Source organism: Lygodium microphyllum, chromosome 20, assembly GCF_053477565.2.
Source record: "Lygodium microphyllum isolate KBCC chromosome 20, Lygodium_microphyllum_v1.1.10, whole genome shotgun sequence".
Taxonomy (NCBI): Eukaryota; Viridiplantae; Streptophyta; class Polypodiopsida; order Schizaeales; family Lygodiaceae; genus Lygodium; species Lygodium microphyllum.
This window is the reverse complement of record NC_141154.1, coordinates 133632479-133656512: the sequence shown is the minus strand read 5'-3', so window position 1 is coordinate 133656512 and position 24034 is coordinate 133632479. Positions and strand designations below refer to the sequence as shown.

At 42.6% G+C, this 24034-nt stretch overlaps 1 protein-coding gene across 1 annotated transcript; it reads left to right on the top strand.

Moving 5' to 3' along the window:
- The first annotated feature begins 899 nt into the window (after positions 1-899).
- On the top strand, positions 900-1418 carry LOC148019424 (uncharacterized). Its single transcript, XM_087701344.1, has one exon. It carries the CDS (start codon positions 900-902, stop codon positions 1416-1418), a length of 519 nt encoding a protein of 172 aa, XP_087557470.1.
- Positions 1419-24034: the final 22616 nt, after the last annotated feature.

Sequence of the window (24034 nt, the reverse complement as noted above, 5' to 3'; positions counted from 1 at the left end):
GGCCGACGACCGCTATTGATGATTTACAAAATGCAATACATAATGGAATCACAAATCCTAAATACACAGACAAAGCAGAGAGAGGAAGAGAGAAACAAAGAGAGAGAAAAAGAGAGAGAGAGAGAGAGAGAGAGAGACTCACCTTGGGTGTTTGGTGTGGCGGGTGGTGGCGCTTCTTCCTTCTCCTTCTTCCTCTCCTTGGTAAGTTACCCTCCCTTGATGCTTGCTGCTTCTTCTTGTTCTCCTCTCTCTTGTTCTCTCTTTCTTCCTCTCCTTGGCTTTCCTTTTTCCCTTCTTGTGTGTTTGAAATGAAAGAAGAGGTGAGTCATGAGGAGGTGAGGCATGAAGAGACTGCATGTCAGCTAAACTCAAGCTTCAGAACCGCAAAAAACGTAGGAAAGGAAAGGTGTAGTTTGAAAAGAAATTATTTAAGTATGATTTGAATTTTGACGTGTGCGTCTATTTTTGCGTGTATATGCGCGTCTATTGTTCAAGTAGACGCGATTATAGACGCGGAAAGAGATGCGGAATGAGAGAGGGAGAGGGAGATAGAGAGGGGGAGAGAAGAAAACATAATATGGAAAGGAGAGAGAGAGAGGGAGGGAGAAGAAATGAGAGAAGGTGAGGAAGAGATCCAAAGGAAATGAGAGAGAAAGAGGAGAGAGAAAAAGAGAGAGAATGAGAGGAGAGAGAAAAAGAGATAAGATGTTAAACATAATAGGCAAATAGAGCAAGAGAGGGTATGGCCCCTGCACGACATCCACATCTGTGTGTGACATCAACCGCGACTGGCCCCTGCAGCATGAGGCCTCCTCTATGCCCTACTGCAAAACACAAACCAGATTGCCATCAAGACGATTGTTGCATGCACGCAATCGCTTCCTTGCGGAAGTACTTTCATGAGTGGTTTCAAGTTATATCTAGCAGAACAAGCTCCTTACAAAGGTCAATCCAAATCGAAGGCTCTTCCTCAAGGCCTTTCAATTGAGTCTCTCATCGTCGACTACCTCAAGAAAGTATCACAATTTATCTTGCATTACCTGAGGGACAGGTATGGTGGGCAATTGATGATGAAGGATATTCAATGGTGTCTTTCCATGCCAGCAATATGGGCAGAAGCTGCCAAGCAAAAGATGAGGAAATGTGCTCAGGAAGCTAGTATGGTCAAGGGAGTGTCAAGCAGAACATGCTCAGAGGATGCTAGCCCTCATCTATTAAGAGTAGTTCTGGAGCCAGAGGCTGCATCTTTGCATTGTCTCCAAAATGCTAGATTTCTATCCATCAGAGAAGGAGAAAAGTTTGTTGTGGTTGATGTGGGCGGAGCCACTATTGATTTGCTGGTGGTGGGTGAGGATTTGCAAAAATCTGAGGCTGATGCTGCAGCGTTAGATGCGAACTTATTGTGGCTTCAAAACTAATGAATGATCTGCATTTTAATAATTATCCTTGGACCTAATGCCAGTCCGGTTGTTCAGCTCACTTGTGAAATGGTCTTGGTCCAAGTTGCTTATATTGTTAGCCCATGCCAGTACCCAAAAAGTGTCACCTGATTGATAGCTGTCTTTTTACAGACTCCTCTACCCTGTAGTGTTCTGACTTTGCATTGTAAGCCTTGTGTATTCCAACCTCCCTCCTTGTGTATTCCAACCTCCCATGCCAATGAGAGAGGGAGAGGAGAGAGAAAAATGAATGAGAGAGAGGAGAGAGAAAAAGGAATGAGAGAGGGCAAGGAAGGGAGAGGAATGAGAGAGAGAGGAGAGAGAAAAAAGAGAGAGGGAAGGAGAGGAATGAGAGGGAGAGGAGAGAGAAAAGAAAATGAAAGAGGGAGAGGAGAGAGAAAAAGGAATGAGAAAGAGAGAGGAGAGAGAAAAAGGAATGAGAGAGGGCAAGGGAGGGAGAGGAATGAGAGAGAGAGGAGAGAGAAAAAGAGAGAGGGAGGGAGAGGAATGAGAGGGAGAGGAGAGAGAAAAGAAAATGAGAGAGAGAGAGGAGAGAGAAAAAGAGAGAGCGATGAGATAATTGCTTATTGATTCAATGTGTATTCCTAATTCTATGGTTTTTATCATGCGCACATGTGCATACTCAAGAATCAATTGTCAATTTTAAAGCTAAATTGAATTTTGCATAATAAAAAAGGAAGTATCTTTTATCATCTTCAAGTACGTAGAGAAATTACGAGATACATATTGCAATGCTTGCTACTAATTGTAAGGTTTCTGTTGCTTGCCGCTAATTACTTATATCAGGCTTGTCAACTAGAGGAACTGCCATTCATTAGAGAGCAATGAAAAAGTAATTATTAACTCTATTTTTTTAATTCAATGATTCAATGTGTATTGTTAATTCTATGGTTTTTATCATGCGTACATGTGCATGCTCAAGAATCAATTTTAGGTGGTTAAATAATTATTAACTTTGGTTTTTTAATTATGTGAATTGCTAATTTTAGGTGGTTAAATAATTGTGTGTCTGCTGGCGCATCTATATTAGCGTCTATTTGCATGAATATATATTTACATGGACGTTTACACGCACTTATAGATGCTGTGATAGGCGCGCCCGACTTTGCGCGTCTAACATACGCGTCTATGCCTCGTTTCTGTTGTAGTGTTTGTATCGTGAGCATGCTGGTAGGCAGGTATTTCTCAAAGAGACAGACCCTCTCCACTACTGCCCACCTCGCGGATTCAATAGAGGACGTCTTAATCTCCTTTTGTAAGATCCATTGCACTAAAGTCGACAACCTGTAAATGGCCCCGCGTATTTCTGGAGTAAGGCATCCTGTGATTGCGATCGGTAGTACAAACTGCCACAAATGAGAAAGTATTATGAACAATGGCTACACTCCAAGTAGCAAAATGGGCACGTCAATTACAATCCATTTGTAGTACAAACTTAACATATCTTATGCTAGTCATGGGATATTTTCCCTGATAATTGATCGTCTTTAGAAAATGCAGACCTGAGAGAACGCATCATACCCATCGGAGTGCAGATAGACTTAAATATTTGCTTCACAATGCACTCTTCTTTAGTAGACAAAACCCAAGGAGCGTGAGGTAGCTGCACGCGATCATCAGCACTCGATTGTAGCCAAAGTGCCTCCATCTTGCCTACCTCCTTCAAATCCATTCGTGCCCCTATAGTGTCTCTCTTTCCTATGATGTGGTCCCATAGCAAGCTGTCCACATTCTTGAAAATATGCATGGGATCCAACAAGTGGTTGATCTGTAAGTGGGTCCAATATGGCAACTTGTAGAAAACTGAGAACCGTCGCATTCCGTTTGGATGTGACTCTGCGTGAACCATTTTTAACTTGTACTAGCTTGCGACATTCATATGTGTTGGAGGTCGTCCAAGAAAACCTTCTATCAATTCATGAACCTCTGGCAAGAAAGTGGCGTGTCCTTGATATACCATCTTCTTCATGGTTCGTGACCTTCGAGAGTCTAACTCTGGCCTGCACAATGGACATGCATGATAACCTAAGGTAATTAGACCTGTTCGAACACCTCTATCCAGTGAATACAAACTTGAAGGAGATAAAATATAGATATTACCAATGAGAACAGAAGCCTATTTACTTGAGCACTCTTCGAATCCTGGAAAGTCATGCATTGTCCACATAAGAATGGCTCGAATATTGGCAAACTGTCGACCATTGCGCTTGCTCATATCTTGCTGATGGGACCTAAAATGGGCCGGCACTGGCTATGGCACTAGCCGAACCTCATGCTCATGACACACAAACACCCTCACGGCCTCGCGGACCAGGAGCGTCAATCTAATGCTGAAGAACAAACTGCCCTAAAGCTTAATTCTTGCATTTATAGTTTATAGTCCAACATTTCCCTTAAACTCCTCAGAGGGAGATCCCAAAGTACTTAGGCATAACGCCTCGTCACACACATATAAGAGGCACTCCACCGACTAATAGTCCGAGCCCCACTGCAGCTCTCCTACATCTCAGGGATTGGCCCTTTGATGCGCTGCTAGATATATAACACATACGAGCACCAACTCCTCTCAAGGTACCAATATTTTACATTCCAGGATGTACCATTCCTCACAACAATTTCCCTTTATGACCCAACGACTAACCTACAGCTTGGGCCATCCTCTCACGCTCATTGTTGGTCACAACCTAAGGAAGACAGGTGCCATGCATCCAGGAGGTTTTTCTGATACCTTTTAATTATTATGCTTAATACAAATCGTGTATGGCTATGTGCTCAGACAAAAGAAAGATCAGCATCGTGCATGGTGCGTAAAACATTCTTTCCATGAATTTCACTAACGCGTGCTGCGTTGAAAGGAGGCACTGAGCCATGTGCTCATGCTACCATCCTCTTTATTTAAACCGTTTCCTATTTGCCAAGTGTAATGCATAAATCAAATCTTTTCTTATCTTTCAATGTTTCAATCCCTTTTCATCCAATTCGTAGCATTTTGCATCATTGATCGGTTAGACAAGGTTTCTGTGCATTTTTTCATTTTTTAAAAAATAATAAATACGTACAAAACATAGAAATGGGGACAAACCAAGGTCAACCTTATGCTTTGCTATCGTTATACATTGCACAAACATAGATATAAATTTTCCTAGTTTTCCTCAGCCCATTTTTCATTTTTTCCTAATTTTAAATCTATTTTTCTCATTTTTGGCCATTTTTCTCTATTTTTCTTTAATAAATAAGGACTGAAAATGAAAATTGATTGTGGGCTGTGGCCCTTAGGTTCATTGACAGCAAAAACTCAGATTTATTTGGTGTGAAATATCATATTTCTCATTTATATAGCAAAAACCCCAATTTTACCCTTAAAACGTGTGTTTTCATGTATTTTGACATTAATTCCGGCCATGTAGCCTTATATTTTCTGATTTTCAGGTTGCAAATTGTTGAAAATCATGGCAAACAATAGTATAATGAGCTTTCATCCCATATGCACAAAGGTTCATAAAGCAAATAACACAAAAAGATAATTTTTCTTCATAAAAATAGCATTACCGCTTATTTTCAGGTCTTGGTTTCTTGGTCTTGATTACCGGACTGATTTCCAGCATGCATTTAATGCTCAGCATCTTCAAGAACAACACTCTTCATGTCTTCATCCATCCGGAAGCAATCCGGTCTCATCCGGACAAGCTTTCCTCCACCATTCTTCATTGTCTTCTTCCACACAAGAACAACCCCTTAAGGGAGAGAGAGGGAGGAGAGAGAAAGACTAAAATCAGAGATCTTCATCCAGGCCATCATTTGAGGAGCGAGTGGTGGCGATAGAGTCAGCAGGCAGAGGGTAGGCAAGCCCCAATGTCCATTGGATGGGTTGTGTTGAGGTTGCATTCTCCATCTCCATGGATAGAGCGCATTTTTTGGCGCAGATATGGCGTGCTCTTCCCACATTTTTTTCCTCCATCTCCCCCCCACGATTTCATGCTACATTGAAATGCTACACCCCCCCCAAAAGGTCACCACATTTGGCCAAACTTTGGTCCACCCTTTCAAATCTTACCCATTTGTTGGCCATTTCCCCGTCCAGTGTCCAAATCGAGTGCTGTAAATTTCTGCGCGTCCGTCTTGACATCCTGCATTGGCCGGAAACTCCTGACAACCCGCACAGCAGTCTAAAAAATTATCAAAAATCAACAAGTGTCTCTCGGGCGCCTTTTAAGAGTCGTATTTCACTTGGTGCTTAAAATCGTCCTAGTTGGAGCCGCCGCCTTTGACGTTGAATATTTTCCCCTTGATATTCATACTTTTTAGCTATTTTTAAGCACTTCTTGGCATCAAAACTCCGCTCTCATTGGCGACCATGGGATAGGGTGACTCAGCCCGTCGAATCCCACAGTAGATCTGCACAAAACAACCAAAGGAAGCATCAAGTTGATAGGTACATACTAAACACAGCACAATGCTCACCCTACCCCCTAACAAAACCAATGCATGACATCCACAAGGAGTAGGCTTAGCATAATCTGATAGAAGGTCCAAAGCTAGTCACTAACCCACTGCTCCAACACGGCCAAACTAAAAAAACCTATTAAAGAGATTGCCCTAAGTGGTGGTCTGAACTACCTACCTAACTAAGGACAACACAACCCGGAGCTCTTACCAGGCGGGGACTCCTATAGCCTAATCAAGAAGTATTTTCTTTTAACACATTTTTGCTTTTAGGGTTTCTATATTTCCATACTTGGGCATGTAAAAAAGAGGGAGCTGAGCGTAGTGACCCAAGGAGAACAGGGCATCGGCCTCAAGTCCTGTCTCGGTACCCAAGAACCTACCAAGCCCTCGCAAGGCGACACTTAATCCTTTTTTTATGCTCACTTTTATTTTCGCTCCAACCTTCCTTAATTTCTTCTTTTCTAGCAAGATGCCACCCCTAGGAAGACAAGGCATCGGTCCCGGGTCTGACTCGTCCCCCACGAACCTACCAAGCCTTCGCAAGGCGATGATCAATTGCTCATAAATTTTCCTTTCTTTTCTTTTCTACTTTTATAGGGGTTAGAACCCCTTTTTACACAGCTTTGTATATCTTTATTGTCTTTAAGTTCTTCAAGGTTTCTCTCCTCTATCATCATTTTTTTTTCCCTTCGGCAGGCTTCTCTAACTGCCTCACAACTAACAAGAACTCCTAGAACGGCTGCCTAGCAGGCTAGCAGAACAGGGTCACTAGGACTACTTTCTGAAACAGGTCTTTCAATGCCTGGCAATGTCTTTATAGGAGGCAACAACTACTTAGACCTCCCTCAAACATACTGAACCTACACCTGGGGCTTTATGCATTGGACGCCGGTCCCCAACCAGAAAAGAAAGACTCCCACAAGTACATAGACACATATAACATAAAACCATGTACTCATAAAGGAGAGAGATCACCTAGATAGGGCCACAAGAAGCTTCCGTGCAACAAAGGCTCCTTCCAAGCTCTTCTGCCAAACCTATTTAGCACAGAACTAAAACAAGAAACCATTAACCGCACCTGCACTAAATAGAAAATGGGCCCTTTTGGCCTAATGAAATAAAGCACTTCACTATAAGACTTGATCGGCCCTCTTGGCCTAATGAAATAAAATAGTAAAACCTCGCAAAATTGGCCCTCTTGGCCTAACGAGATCAAACAGAATAGCACCTACACATCCTTCCCTGGAATAGTTCAGATATACAATAATAGGATCCTTCCCAAGGAGGAAAACACGGGCTCGCAACCCTAAACTAAATGCATAAGGTTATGACCCATCCCTCCTGCATATATAGCAAGAGACGTATGCATAACATGTTGTCTAATCAACCTATGGGTCCAGGATAATAACAGTAGATTGGTCTCGGCTATTCTTTGCATCACCCATATCAACCATCGTCTGCCATATAGTGCATGCTCTGATAACATTCCCCACAAGCGACCGGGTCCTGTTTCATCATTGATAATAATATCCAAACTAGGACCACAATTGAAGAAGAGGTCTTCTTTATAAGCAAGATTTGCCAATGAATCCGCAAACTGATTCCAGTAACATGGAATCAACTGAAAAGACACCCTCTCAAACTCTTCAAGCAGGGTCATCGTAGTTCGATGATACATACAGAGAATGGGATTCCGCACTGTGTATGTCCCATCTAGCTGATTCAGGATCAATTGGGAATCCCCTTTTACTAACAATCGACGAATACCACCTTGTTTCGCAATATGCAGTCCCATAATCAAGGCTTTATACTCCGCCATATTGTTAGTGAATCCTACCCCGAGATAAGCAGCTAACTTCATCGTAACTCTTCGTCGGGGATCGCGGATTACTACTCTAACACTCCCTTTTTTATTAGGGCCCCTGGATGCTCCGTCAAAATATAATGTATACGCCCATAATGGGTTTACACAGCCGGCCATCACGAACTCCTCTATTCGTAATTATGGTAATCAAAGTTTAGCATGTTAAGAGGATGAACTGACAGCTCCATCCCACCTCCTTCATTGAACTCAATAGGGATACTTGCCAACAGTCATAAGTAGTGATGGTAGAAGACTTTGATCTCCCACACAAAGGTTCCGTCTTCTTGCTCAATCACATTGTATCCTCTGCTCCACTAGATAAGTTTCCCCTGATGGTACCTCTGCTCTAGATATGGGTGCTCCAAGTAAGGAATTAACCGCCCCATCAACTGGCTTTAAGCTCCTTTGCAGGTCTCAAATCATCCCCAACATGGACCTGCAATGCATTTTCTTTGTATTAGCATACTTAGAAATAATAAGGTTTAATCTTATTAAGATTAACCTTATTTTTAAACTCTACTCCCTGTAGATCAGCTAATAGGGCCATAGACCTATTTTCCCCTAACCTAACAATCTTGTAGAGGCCATCCCATTTAGGTTCCAGCTTCCCTGGAAACAACTCCCTATGCGCATCATAATAGAGGAATAATTGCCCTTTTTAAAAGGTATACTTCTTCGCTCTGAGGTCATGCAACTGCTTCATCCGACGCTTAGCCACCTCCTGGTGTAATAAGCTCTGCAATTTCAGCTCATCCAAGTGGGCTATAGTCGTGAAACGTTCAAAAAGGGAATCCTCATCTCCCAAAGAGTGGTTAATTGCAAACTGTATGGTTGGCAACTCGATCTCGAGGGGTAACACACACTCTTCCACATAAACTAATTTGAATGGAGTATGGCTGGTAGCTCGCTTGAACGTGGTATTATACGCCCATACTGCCACATACAACTTCCTATCCCAGTCTCATTTCTTCTTAGAGACTATCTTAGACAAGATACCCACAAGCTGTTTATTAGTACTTTCGACCTGCCCATTTGCTTGTGGATTATAAGGAGTCGTTTTATTATGCTTGATTTGCCAAGCTTCTGTCAAGATTTTGATCACTTTGTTCAAAAAATGGATTCCACGGTCCGACACTAATTCTTTCGGTGGACCAAAACGGCAAATAATATGCTCTAACAGGAAACTTGCAGTCTATTTTGCATTGTCCTGCCTCGTCGCCTGTGCTTCTGACCACTTTGTAAAATAATCAGTGGCTACTATAATGTATCTCTTCTGAGTAGTAGACGACGGGGTGATAGGACCCACAAAATCAATGCCCCACTTCTCAAATTGAAGGATAGCCATGATAGGCATAAGTGGGCGTTTCCTATTCTCTCTACTGTCATGTCTTTGACAGGTATCACATTTCTTTACATACTCAAAAGAATCTTGGAAGATGGACGGCCACCAATATCCAGCTCTTAACGCTTTCTGCGCCATCAACCGTCCAGCGAAGTGCCGTCCACATTCAGAGTCATGACACTCCTCCAAGATGAAAGGAACCTCGTCAGGCATCACACATCGGCGATAGATATCATCAACACCTTACCGATATAGCATCCCTGCGATGAAGGAAAACTTCAAAGCCTGTTGTTTTATTTTCCTCTTTTCAGACTTTGATAAACCAGCTCTCCTCTCTCCTGTTGATAGATAATGCGTAATAGCAGCATACAAGATGGGATAGAAGCTATATCAATTTTAAATATTTCCCCAATATCACTTCCTTCAGCCAAAATCTCTTTCGGCTCCCCGAAATCCACAAGGCATTCTACAATGCCCTGCAGCCTCGGTGGCTTACTCTTGATCTCATAATCGAACTTCTGCAAAGTGATTAACCACTTTGCCAAATGATCAGGCAGCTGCAGCTTGTTCGTAAGCAATCTAAGCCCTTCGGCCTTCGTATAGAACACTATCTTTTCATAGAGGATGTAGTCCCTGAATTTCTTAGTCCAAAGACCATCGCAAGACACAACTTCTCCATATAGGTATAGTTAATCTCTGAAATGCCCAATTTTCAACTAGTAAAAGCTATCGGATGATACCACTTTTCCTCCCAGATTTGGGCTAAATAGCAGTTGATACTATGCATAGTGGCAGAGCTGAAAATATGTAGAACACCTCGCCCCTTTTAGGTGCTTTTAAAACGGGTGCTTTTACTAGCTCCTATTGCACATCCTCGAAAGCTACCTTACAAGGGTCGCTCCATTCAAATGAACAGCTAAAGGATAATAAGTTCGTTAATGGCAACGTTCTTTCCGCCAAGGCATTTATAAACCTTCGATAGTATCCTACCGATGACAGAAAGCTATGAATCTCTTTTGGAGTGCGTGATGGACTCATAGCAACTATAACCTTGATCTTTTCAGGGTCAATTACTATTCCCACTGAACTGACCACATGGCCCAGCAATACCCCATAAGGCACTCCAAAGGCACACTTCCGTGGATTAAGAGCGATACAAAATTGTCTACAATGCTCAAAACACTTTCTTAAAATAACCAACATCCTATCCCTTACATTGGCCGTCCCCAGGTTATCAATGAATACTTTCAACTCATCTGGGGAGATGTCACCAAAGGTCTTGTCTGCTGTTCGTTGCCATGATCCAGGTGCATTGCACAAACCAAAGGCCATCACATGGTACGCAAAAGTACCAAAGACAGTAATAAAAGTTGTTTTCAACTTGTCCTCTTCTGCAATTGCCATCTTGTTATATCTTGCAAAGCAATCCATGAACGAATATATCTCCCTACCCGCTAATTGATTCAAAATCTGGTCAATAAATGGCAACGGGTAGTAATCTTTAACCGTCTGCTTATTCAGCTCTCTAAAATCCACACATAATTGGATCTGGTTGTTTTTCTTCTTCCTGATAACAACTGGTGAACACCATTTTGTGTGTTGTACAGGGAAGATTAAACCAGCTTTCCTTAACTTCTGTAACTCCTCAAATAGCCCGTCCCTCAATTCAAAAGGCATATGCCTTACTTTCTGACATACAGGACGACTGTCTTCTTTTACAGGAATAGTATGAACAGCTAGGCTGGGAGGAATACCTCTCACCTCATCATAACCCCAAGCAAAGATATCGCGGAATTCTTGAATCAAGGACACATAGTCCTCCCTTTCTGCTGAGCTGAGCATGGAACCTAGTTTAATTGGCCGCGAATCATTCGGCATGCCAAGGTCCAACTCAATCACATCCGCATCTCTTATCCTATCTTGCGGCTCTATCGGCTCATTTAGAGTTACCTGATAAATATCCTCTGTAGTGGATCCCTCTTTAGATTCATTACTGGATGATGTCTCACTACCAGATGGATCGTCTACTGTCTCTAATTTAGTAGAGGATAAAGGAGCTCTCTCACTTTGAGGAGACTCAGGATAAGCATCGACTATTACTCGATTAGCACCTCTACCTAAAACTACTCGACCGGCGGGTATATCGACTTGACAGTCTGTTCGTTGTCGAAGGGTTTTGAAAGCAATGTCGCAACTTCAGAAGTCCTTGATAAATTTCAGGATAAAAGATTAGTCAAGTATGACATTTACAACCTTTCAGACAAGTTCAGATAAATATATTATCCATGTGTAGCATTTGTTTGTTTCAATACATTCAGATCCTTTTAAGAATCGTCTTTTAATGTGACTGAAATCAGTAGCCTCTGTTTATACAAGAACTGAAATCTCAAAATATTGTTTTTGATATTAATTCTTCAATGGCACTCTTGATGAGCTTCAAGAAAAGATACAGAGAACACTTGATAGAAAGTTTGGACTGTTTCTGAGCAATAATCATCAATCAAAATCTCTCATTTTCTCTTGTCATGATGTCATTCACAAGAGAAAAATTTTATGTCTTTAGATTCCAGAAAGAGGTGTAGAAATTTGTGCTAGTTCTGTTTTCTGCAACTCCAGTCCTCTGTCAAAAATTGCATGAGTAGATTCTGCTACTGCTGGTTGTAGAGAATAGAATAACAGTTCCATGAATATGCTTCAAGTAGCACAGAGAAAATCATAACAATAAATACTGTTTGTTTTCAATTGATGATCAAGGGATATGTCGTTCATGTCCACATGTCTAAAACGAATTTGCAGACCCTCAGACTACAGGTGTTGGCCATCTCCAGTCCAAACACGTTCATAGCCTCTTCTCCTATGCACGATGACAGGGTTGCTCTGGAAGTTTCCAGGACTGTTTATTGATTGCTTCCGTCTCCGCGGACTGGTTGTAGGGAACCATCTCCCTTCTTTGTCTCCCCTCTCTCCATTTTCTCTCTGCCTACACAGAGATAGTACAGACACAATGCTCACTTGTTGTAACGACAGAGAGCCTTGGTTGCTAGAGTGATAGAAGTAGTTGCACTTCTAGTCTGTTGCAGGGAACTTTGTTTCTCTCTAATCATTATGCTGATTTCTGTCTACACTGCTCAGCATTCCTCAATCGACTATGTGCCGCAGCCTTCATGATTCTCTGAGTCTAGCACCATCGTTCACTAAGCGCCACCTATTCCAGTGTATTTTGAGGTTTGATTGGCATGCGAAACCAGAACTGGTGAGATAGAAGGGCTGTTCATGGACTTTGGCAACCCAATCAGCAAATTCCTTTGCATTGGGTACTGTAGCAGATAGAAACACAAATCTAGCATTCTTAGGAGCCATGACAATACTCTTTTCTCATACAACCCCTCTTTCTTGATCCCTCATGTAGTGCACTTCGTCAAAGATTATCCAAGCTACTTCGCACATGACTTCTGATCCTCTATACTGCATGTTTCGAAGGATCTCTGTTGTCATCACCAAACAGGAGGCATTCTCAGAAATCGTTACATCCCCTGTCATAAGGCCAACATCAGATAATTCCTCAGATAGCTCTCGAAACTTTTGGTTGCTCAAAGCTTTGATTGGTGATGTATAAATCACGCGTTGATTTTCTCGCAGAGACACAGCAATTGCATACTCTGCAACAACTGTCTTTCCAGCAGATGTGTGAGCTGAAACCAGCACGGATTCGCCAGCCTCGATGCAACCAATGGCTTCCTGTTGGAAAGGGTCGAGGGTGAAAGGATAGTCTTTGGTGGGCTTGCCCGGAGCCGGGCGCTTCTCTGCTGGCCTCTCCTGGTATCAGAGCTTCATGGTGTCCTCTGCATGATTGATGTCCAGCATAGATCTCGGCATAGTAGTTCAAGTGCGGGAAGCTTAGCACGATATGCGCTATCAAATTCAGACTGCTTTTGGCTGATCCTGCTTGAATATGGCGCCTCTATTTGATGAGATTGTAGATTGCCCTGCGGCCTTGTAAACAGATGATGAATTCAAACGAAGGATGATTCGTAACCTCTCTGCATGAGCAACGAGCTCCCGGTTGACATTTGGTGCTACCAAGCCAGGGCGCCATGCTAATCTCCCCCTTCTTCCTCAGTGTAATTCTTCTCTGTCGAGCCGCAGAGTATCGTCTCTCCTCCCCATATCCATCCTCGAATGCTCTGTTCCTCTATCTTTTTTCCCAGATTAGCCTCGACTTCTTTTTTCCATCCCATACACTTCTTTTCCCTCCCTCTTTAGCTTTTTAAAATCCCCTCTTTAGCCTCCTTCTTTCGTGTTTTCTTTTCCCCTTTTGTTTCACCTCAAATTAGCTTCCCTCCCAGAACCAGAAAAGCACCAAGGAAAAGTAGCCCAAAAGTAGCCACAGGCTGTAATGCCAAAGAACCCCAATCGAAAGTGTTCCTACTCGGAAGAAAACATCCCATGACCATGAAAGAGACATTTGAATCGAAACTGCCTTCAAATCTAGTCGTTCAGGTGTTGCTATCACAATTTCAGCATCGCATGAGCTTAACCCTTCAATTTGATGTAGAACAGAAGTGTGTGTGTGTAAGCATATGGAATGCATGCCAAAGGTTAGATTTAAGAGTTTACAAACTTTTCTGATCTGTAAAGTCCGCTCAGCTGAGTACACGAGCAATAGTGCTGATGGATTTTGGCAAGCAATGGTTCCATGCTCAAGGGCAAGCTACACATGAGCCTCATGTTCATCTGAAAATTTACTGGTCTTCTTAAACTCCCTTGTCAATACCATTTGTATCTTCAGCATAAGCAAACAACTTGGGAACCTCGGAAAAACCATACTCATTGCAGAGCTAGAACCCATTCTCCTTCTAATTTGTTTATACCAAATATCAGATTCAATCCGAAACAGCGCTTGTCTCTTCTGTAAAATCGAACATGAACCAACTGAAAGCAAAATGTTCAAGCAAAGCAAAGCACAACGTCTACGTCTAAGTATGTACGAAGTAACAAATCTCACGCACAACTTTTGGGTGGTTTTCACACCTCGAATGCGCAGCAATACGACATCCACCCCCTCTAATCCTGCGCATCCTCCGGATGGGCCAACTACCCATGATCATTATCATCAAGATCCACAAACAGATCAACCTCTTCATTATGCATTTCCGGTGTCATATCATCTGTTTCTTCCATTGGAATTTCTTCTCGTTGCTCTTCTCTTGAAAATTCTTCCAATGCATATTCCTCATCATCTCTTTTCTTGAAAATCTTGATTCTTTTTCCAGCAATAGGCACTCTAAGCACTGTTCCATCCAATTCTGTCAGCTCATATGTTGCATTATCAAAGACATGTCTGACTATGTATGGCCCAAACCATCTTTTCACCATCTTCCGAAGTGCAGTATGTTGATTTTCAAGGCTGCTATCAAAGACCAATACCCAATCTCCCTCTTCTATTGCTCTAGGCCGCAAGCGATGCCTGCTGTCAAACCTGTCCTTATTCCTTAGTCTAGCAACCTTCAACCTGTCAATAGCTAGCTGAATATCCTCTGGTCTCCTCTCCAACTGTCAAATCTGAAGAGCTAAGAGCTATTCTCTCGTCAAATCCTCCTGCCAAGGTAAAACTGACCAAGTCAAAGCACAAGTCTCAATCGGCATAACAGGTTTCTGACCATACATCAACTCTGCAGGCATATATCCTGTAGTAACACTATGAGTCGTACGATCAGTCCACAAAGCAAATGGTAGAAGTCTCGGCCATTCTCCAATCCGTCCTCTACATGCTTTGGCTAATGCTTTCACTATCGGCGGATGCCCTCTTTCACTCTTCCCATTTCCCTCTGGATTATATGCTGTGGTTAGAGCCAACTTGATTCCTAGCTGAGAGAAAAACTCCCTAGCTTCATCTGCATCCAATTCACCACGATCCGCAGTGATCTTACCCACACAACCATACCTGCAGAAAATTTCCTCCAATAAGAACTTACACACTGCACTAGTGGTCTTCGTTCTCAAAGATCTGCCCTCAACATGATTGGTAAGATCCTCTCTAGCCAAAACAATGTATCTCATCTGCCATAGACCCATAGGCATGGTAACCAAATCAACTACCCACTTATAATGAATGCATAACGGATAGGTCGGATGAAGCTCATCTCTATGACGCACTACTGAATACATCTGGCAGTCTCTGCAAGTCTCAACAAAGTGAGAAACATCTCTATACATGCCTTTCCACCAATATTTCTCCTTGATTTTCTCATAAGTAGCCCACACTCCTCTATGACCAGCCCAAGGACTCTCATGAAACTCCCTCATCACCTGTAACTGTGTCTCTCTATTGCAGACAACCCGCAAAGGTAATCCGCCTCTTTTCTTCGGATGCTTCCAAAGAAATCCGTCCTTGAGAAAATAACCATAGGCTTTCCTTCTGATCTTCTTGAACTCTTCATCTGTCCATTCATTTCTTTTGCTTAGTGTACTAAGGTACCTGCCAATCTGCAACCAATCTCCAACATAGAGTTCTTCTATGAAAGCCACAATATCATAGACATGACAAACATGATCAACCATAGTGGCTGAAATTTCTGCATCATCCTCTTATGCAAGTAGAGTCTCCTCATCATCATATCTAGCTCTAGACAACATATCTGCCACTGGATTATCCTTCCCTGCTATGTGTTTAAATTCTGGATTTAATGACTTGATGTATGCAATCCATCTCAACATAGCTATATCCGGAGTAGAGCAACTCGTGATCATACCAATCAATGGCAAGCAATCTGTCTCTACCACAACTGAAGCTCCAATAAAGTACTCCTTGTCACATTTGAGAGCCGTGACAATCCCCAATAACTCCCTCTTGATTTGCGGATATCTCCTCTGTCTCTCGTTTAGGACTTTCGCCCCAAACCGAATAGCATACCTATTTCCATCTGCATCATCTTGACCCACAGCCCAACCTATGCCAATTGGACTAGTGTCAACTGTCAATACAATAGGCCTTTCACAATTATAATCCGCTTTTCTAAGAGTAGGAGCATTCTGCAATAACTTCTTCAATTTTCGCATAGCTCTAGTGTGGCTCTCATCCCAATAAAATTTCTGCCCCTTTCGAAGCAGCTGATATAAACAATCTGCTATGTGTGCAAAATGAGGTATCCAAATCATATAAAACACACAAGCACCAATGAATCTCCGTACCTCTGAAGTAGTAGAACAATACTCTGCAATCTTGCCAATAGCATTCACCTTATCAGGTGAGGGTTTTCTGCCATAATATCCACACATATGTCCAACAATGACAACCTCATTCACTCCAAAAACAGATTTTTGCCCTGAAAGTGTCAAGTTCACTTCTTCTAACCTGGCCAAAATCTTCTCACATGCTGAAATATGATCAGCCACAAAGGATCTACATCCCTGCTCATTTAGGCTCTCATTCTTCTCTTCTTCTGCACACCCCTTAATGGGCACATCATCCAAGAAAGGCATAGTAAGCTGAGGTATGTAATCACGAAGGACCTTATGCATGGCATTCATCATATGCGCAACAGAATTAGTGGCACCTTGAGGCAAGGTACACATCCTGACAAGCCCAATAGGAGTTCTCATGGTGGTTATGTCCCTGCTTTCCAAAGCCAGCTGAAACTGATCATATCTGTAAACCACCTGTTTGAGTATGGTGCAGATGAAGGCTCAAGGATTCCCATCCTGATTTTCTCATTCAATAAATCAATCAGCTTTGGCAAGTGTGCTTTAGGCACCGGAATAGGTCGGAGATTCCATGGGATATGAGGAATAGTAAAAATGACCATAGGAGCAACAATATCAGGATTCACACATCCAATCTCATGCGGAAAAAAAGCAAATCCCCTTCCATGACGCTCAAGCATCTCCTGAAAGCATTGCTTCTCTATGGGTAACAAGAAATCACCATTTCCAATTTTCAATTCAGCAAGAGTCTCTGCTGAAAATTTATGACCAATATGCTCTGGATTCCTCAAAATTTGCTGTTTAGCAGCCCTCTCTATTTGCTGATCACTGTCAGGTGGAAGCGGTACAGCAACCGGCTTCACCTTCTTATCTACAGTTTTGTATTTTGCGTCAACCCTGGCTTCATTATGCTCTTCTGCATTACATAAACCTTGCTGTAAATCAGCAATTCTGCACTCCAATGGCTGAATATTCTCAGCCCTCTGCTCTATGGACTGCATAGAAACAGCCCCAAACTCTAAATGCTGAAATATTTCAGCAGTAAACTCTGTTGGCTGAAAATTTTCAGCCCTCTGTCTCTCTGAAAGCTGATCATAACCAGCTGGAAACTCTGTTTGCTGAATTTCTTCAGCACTCAACACTTTTTGCTGAGTTACCTCAGCCTCTGACTCAATCTGTGACATAAAATCTGTAATTTCATGAAACATGTCTAGGGACTGCACTAATACATTACCATGACAATTCAACATATCAGTTTTCAGCATATCTCCCATCTCTGTCATCGTATCTGCACAAATCACACTGTCATACATCCCATCTATGTGCTCATCATCCTCCAAAATTCCTGCATTTTTCAAAATTTTCTCCTTCCTGCATATATACTGCCTGGCAGCTCTAGACAACCTACAAGTCTTCTGATAACTCATCGAACTGTTTGCTGAAATCCCAACAAACCCGGAGGAGAAAACACCGCTGCCAGGAGGCGAGAACTCCAATCTCCTTTGCTCTGTACCACCATCGTCTCGCGAAACGGCGGTACCTAATGAAAACCCGAATCCCTCACAGTGGGCAAATGTGCATCTCTGAGAGTATCTCTGTTTCTAACATGGTTCACACATACAGTCATAAACTGAACTGCTCTCATACCATCTTTACTGCGAATCCGTGCATAAGCAGATCCATCATCCATGACCTTTGTTTCCATGCGCATCTCTGTAATGAATGGCTGACCAAGAATTATGGGATAAGAGCATGAATCCTGCACAAAGAAATGAAAATCCTCCTCTACATCACCAATAGATACCCTGACACTAGGACAGGCAGCATACAAATCACCTGCAGTGTTATTAGCGGCTCTCATACGCCACCCATGCTCTACATCCATAGGCCATCTGTTACTCTCATAAACTCCACAAACTATGAGATTAATCTCTGAACCATGATCAACCAATGCACCATAAGGCACCTGTTTCTCTCCAATCTTTACCATCGTCTCTGTAGTTGCCCTAGCCCAATGGCTCCGTGAAAAGTGACTACGCGGTATCATGACAGGCTCATCAATTTCAGCATAATGCATAGGCTGAACCCTCTTCTCTACCTGCGGAAAAACAGAAGCATTATCAACCATAACCTCATCCTCATCCTCATCCAACTCCCCAATCAAAACTCCCTGTGTATCAGTGGTAGACAATGCATATCTTTTCCTCTTCAAGACCTCCTGAAACTGATCCTGAAACTCTCTTTTTGAGATGCCCAAAATCTCAGAAATAGTGAAAGTCACCTCACTGCCAAGTATCTTATCATTAAAGATTTTCTTCATGTCTGTAGATGTCTCAATATCGGACATCAATCTGAATCCTGGCTGCTTTCTCTCTCTAGGCTCTTGCCTCTTTTCTCTCTTTTGAGCATCCTCCATCTGTCGATCTAGCCCTGGTCTTGAAGACGGTCCTGCAGTAGGTGGAGTAACAAACTCACCCCCTCTAGTCTTCTTAGCTGCACTTGGATTTTCTTTATCCCTCTTACGCTTCTCCTCAATAAATACATCTGCACCATGAGATTTAGCCAAATAAGCATAAATAGAATACCTGTCAACAGGCGAGTCCCAACCTGTCTCTAATCTGATGCTAGAGCCTGCACTAGTCAAAACAGTTTGCTGAATTTTCCCCTTGTTTGCAGTCTCCATAGCATAAGTCCATAGTGCGGACTGAGTCTCTGATCCCTTCTTAATCTGTACTCCATATGCAGAAGCATCACCTCTAGCTGTCACATAAGAAGTACGCGCAGCCATGTCCTCCACTAACTTCTTCATTCCACCTTTACCAAAGTTGGTAGCAATTGGAGCTCCTGTCTCAGTCAACCAAATCTTACCATCTTGCCCCCAATATACCAAATTCTGCCTCCTTGCATCCTGGAAAGAGTCACAATCCCTGCAATGTTGATGCTCCGTACTATCACACCAAATACATCTCCGATCTCTCCTAGGTGCACTAGGAGCACTCGTAGGTGCAGTAGGAGCGCTAGAAGAAGCAGTAGGTGCAGTCGAAGCAAACTGCTCCTTCAACTTTCCCACCAACTCCGCTTTAACTGACTCCAGTGTCAAATCTGTGATGCCTTTGATTATGTCATCAAGAGAAGTAGGTACCGATGGAGCGGATGGTTTTGGAGCAGAAGGTGTAGGCATCGGTCGTGGAACAGGAGGAATAGGTGGAGTGGCAACAGTAGGCACTGGCATAGGCCAAGAAACTGGCTGAGGAGGAGAAGAAATAACAGGGATAGAAGTAGGCATAGGAGCTGATGATGGTGTAGGTGTCATGGAACCATTCTGTAGGCGAGTCTTCCATATCCTCCTCTTGGTCAAAGTCGAGACTGCATCCTAAGCATCCTGCCAATCAGTTTTAAGACCCATAGGCTTCGTGCGATCTTCAAGAAGCTCACCTAATTCTTCTTGAAGAGCAGAATCTGCAGCTTGCAAGAAAAGCTCAACTTTTTCAACATCCAATGCTCTTTGTTCAATGGCATCAAGCTGACTATACCTCTCTTCGAATTCTCGAATCAACTCCGAAGCAGCAAGACCTTTGTTTGGCATATAGACCCACTCTCGGAATGACCGCCGAGTAGCCATACCAAAGTCCTCAAGGAAGTATTCTTCTTTCAGGGCCTTCTTAAAATCTTGCCAATGTGTATTTTGAATAAAAAGATCAGTCACTTTTGTCCTCAAAGCAGGTGTGACAAGACGAAGGAAGTACTTACTCATAAGTCCAGCAGGAACTCCAAAAAACCCCATCTTGATCTCATATGTCTTCAAATATGCTGAAACATTACGCCCGTCAAATAGCTTCTTCTCATTTTCAACTGCTTCAATAGCTTTAGTCGCACTGTTTGCATTCTCCTGCTCCGAATAGAGTTGCCTTTGCTGAGACAACTGCTGTTGATGCAATTGTTGTTGCTGCTGCATATACAATTGTGTTTGCTGATTTTGGAGCTGCATATACATGGATATATTCTGCAAAATCTGCTTTAGATCCTCCGTTGAAGTACTTGACGCAGCAGCCATTGATGGAGCTGAAGTAGAGGCAGCTGGAATTGTAGAAGAGGCTGAAATAGAGGCTGAAGTATCTCCCATCCTGAAATTTCTGCGACGCTTTCACGTCGGGTTCACCAAAGATATCGAAGGGTTTTGAAAGCAATGTCGCAACTTCAGAAGTCCTTGATAAATTTCAGGATAAAAGATTAGTCAAGTATGACATTTACAACCTTGCAGACAAGTTCAGATAAATATATTATCCATGTGTAGCATTTGTTTGTTTCAATACATTCAGATCCTTTTAAGAATCGTCTTTTAATGTGACTGAAATCAGTAGCCTCTGTTTATACAAGAACTGAAATCTCAAAATATTGTTTTTGATATTAATTCTTCAATGGCACTCTTGATGAGCTTCAAGAAAAGATACAGAGAACACTTGATAGAAAGTTTGGACTGTTTCTGAGCAATAATCATCAATCAAAATCTCTCATTTTCTCTTGTCATGATGTCATTCACAAGAGAAAAATTTTGTCTTTAGATTCCAGAAAGAGGTGTAGAAATTTGTGCTGGTTCTGTTTTCTGCAACTCCAGTCCTCTGTCAAAAATTGCATGAGTAGATTCTGCTACTGCTGGTTGTAGAGAATAGAATAACAGTTCCATGAATATGCTTCAAGTAGCACAGAGAAAATCATAACAGTAAATGCTGTTTGTTTTCAATTGATGATCAAGGGATATGTCGTTCATGTCCACATGTCTAAAACGAATTTGCAGACCCTCAGACTATAGGTGTTGGCCATCTCCAGTCCAAACACGTTCATAGCCTCTTCTCCTATGCACGATGACAGGGTTGCTCTGGAAGTTTCCAGGACTGTTTATTGATTGCTCCCGTCTCTGTGGACTGGTTGTAGGGAACCATCTCCCTTCTTTGTCTCCCCTCTCTCCATTTTCTCTCTGCCTACGCAGAGATAGTACAGACACAATGCTCACTTGTTGTAACGACAGAGAGCCTTGGTTGCTAGAGTGATAGAAGTAGTTGCACTTCTAGTCTGTTGCAGGGAACTTTGTTTCTCTCTAATCATTATGCTGATTTCTGTCTACACTGCTCAGCATTCCTCAATCGACTATGTGCCGCAGCCTTCATGATTCTCTGAGTCTAGCACCATCGTTCACTAAGCGCCACCTATTCCAGTGTATTTTGAGGTTTGATTGGCATGGGAAACCAGAACTGGTGAGATAGAAGGGCTGTTCATGGACTTTGGCAACCCAATCAGCAAATTCCTTTGAATTGGGTACTGTAGCAGATAGAAACACAAATCTAGCATTCTTAGGAGCCATGACAATACTCTTTTCTCATACAACCCCTCTTTCTTGATCCCTCATGTAGTGCACTTCATCAAAGATTATCCAAGCTACTTCACGCATGACTTCTGATCCTCTATACTGCATGCTTCGAAGGATCTCTGTTGTCATCACCAAACAGGAGGCATTCTCAGAAATCGTTACATCCCCTGTCATAAGGCCAACATCAGAAAATCTCTGCTGGCCTCTCCTGGTATCAGAGCTTCATGGTGTCCTCTGCATGATTGATGTCCAGCATAGATCTCGGCATAGTAGTTCAAGTGCGGGAAGCTTAGCACGATATGCGCTATCAAATTCAGACTGCTTTTGGCTGATCCTGCTTGAATATGGCGCCTCTATTTGATGAGATTGTAGATTGCCCTGCGGCCTTGTAAACAGATGATGAATTCAAACGAAGGATGATTCGTAACCTCTCTGCATGAGCAACGAGCTCCCGGTTGACATTTGGTGCTACCAAGCCAGGGCGCCATGCTAATCTCCCCCTTCTTCCTCAGTGTAATTCTTCTCTGTCGAGCCGCAGAGTATCGTCTCTCCTCCCCATATCCATCCTCGAATGCTCTGTTCCTCTATCTTTTTTCCCAGATTAGCCTCGACTTCTTTTTTCCATCCCATACACTTCTTTTCCCTCCCTCTTTAGCTTTTTAAAATCCCCTCTTTAGCCTCCTTCTTTCGTGTTTTCTTTTCCCCTTTTGTTTCACCTCAAACTAGCTTCCCTCCCAGAACCAGAAAAGCACCAAGGAAAAGTAGCCCAAAAGTAGCCACGGGCTGTAATGCCAAAGAACCCCAATCGAAAGTGTTCCCACTCGGAAGAAAACATCCCATGACCATGAAAGAGACATTTGAATCGAAACTGCCTTCAAATCTAGTCGTTCAGGTGTTGCTATCACAATTTCAGCATCACATGAGCTTAACCCTTCAATTTGATGTAGAACAGAAGTGTGTGTGTGTAAGCATATGGAATGGATGCCAAAGGTTAGCATTAAGAGTTTACAAACTTTTCTGATCTGTAAAGTCCGCTCAGCTTAGTACACGAGCAATAGTGCTGATGGATTTTGGCAAGCAATGGTTCCATGCTCAAGGGCAAGCTGCACATGAGCCTCATGTTCATCTGAAAATTTACTGGTCTTCTTAAACTCCCTTGTCAATACCATTTGTATCTTCAGCATAAGCAAACAACTTGGGAACCTCGGAAAAACCTTACTCATTGCAGATCTAGAATCCATTCTCCTTCTAATTTGTTTATACCAAATATCAGATTCAATCCCAAATAGCGCTTGTCTCTTCTGTAAAATTGAACATGAACCAACTGAAAGCAAAATGTTCAAGCAAAGCAAAGCACAACGTCTACGTCTAAGTATGTACGAAGTAACAAATCTCACGCACAACTTTTGGGTGGTTTTCACACCTCGAATGCGCAGCAATACGACATTGTAAGATCCAACGCCTACCTAGCAAGACTCGATAACTAGGGCGTCCTGCAAATCTTATCACCCTAAAGTCCAAGAAGCATTCTACACTTGCAACTGTAACATGGACCTTAGTAACGCAACCTTCTGGTTGTCTTAGACTATCATCAGCCATTCTAAGGAGGGTGGAGCTATCTTTTTGGATGCCTAGACCCAGCCTCTCCATCAACTCTGAACTCATGATATTGACGGAGGATCCAGTGTCTACAATAGCATGTTCCACCAATATTCCATCCACATAAGTTGGAACCCTAGGGCAGTTCTTTTCAGCATGGTCAAACCAATCTTCCTCTACTCGTGCTATACCCAGAGGTTCCACAATATACCCGATACGCAGGATCTTCTTAAATTCCTTGTGTACTCCTGGAGATAATTTGATCAATTGCAAGAGGTTCACATGTGGTTTAACTTCGTAAAGAGAACTTGCTAAATCAAAGTCATGATAAGTAGCCAAAGCTCTCTTTTCTCGCCAAACCATCATCTCTTTTGGTCTTTGGACCGGTTTGGATGCTTCTTTCTTAGCTCTTGACTTCTTTCTTGGCACTGCCTCATCCTTCTTAGGGTCACCTTTTCTGTCAACCGGCTTTAGCGGTCCCCCTTCCATGCTAGGACTCTAGACTTGTGTCCCCTTATCCCCTTGTTTAGGGTTTCCCTCAACCAGTTTTGTATTATCTTTGTCAACCTCTTTAGCCTTTTGGCCTTTTGTCACGGCTCTTAAGTTAGAGGTTTCAGCATCATTGACTCATACAGCCTCAATAAGGCTGACTCCGTTGCCTTGTGGCAACTTTTCTATAGTTGTTTTTCCCCTCTGCAATATTTGTCTTGGTGCATCATTCTGCTGCAAGTTATTTCCTTGTGCTCTATGATTCA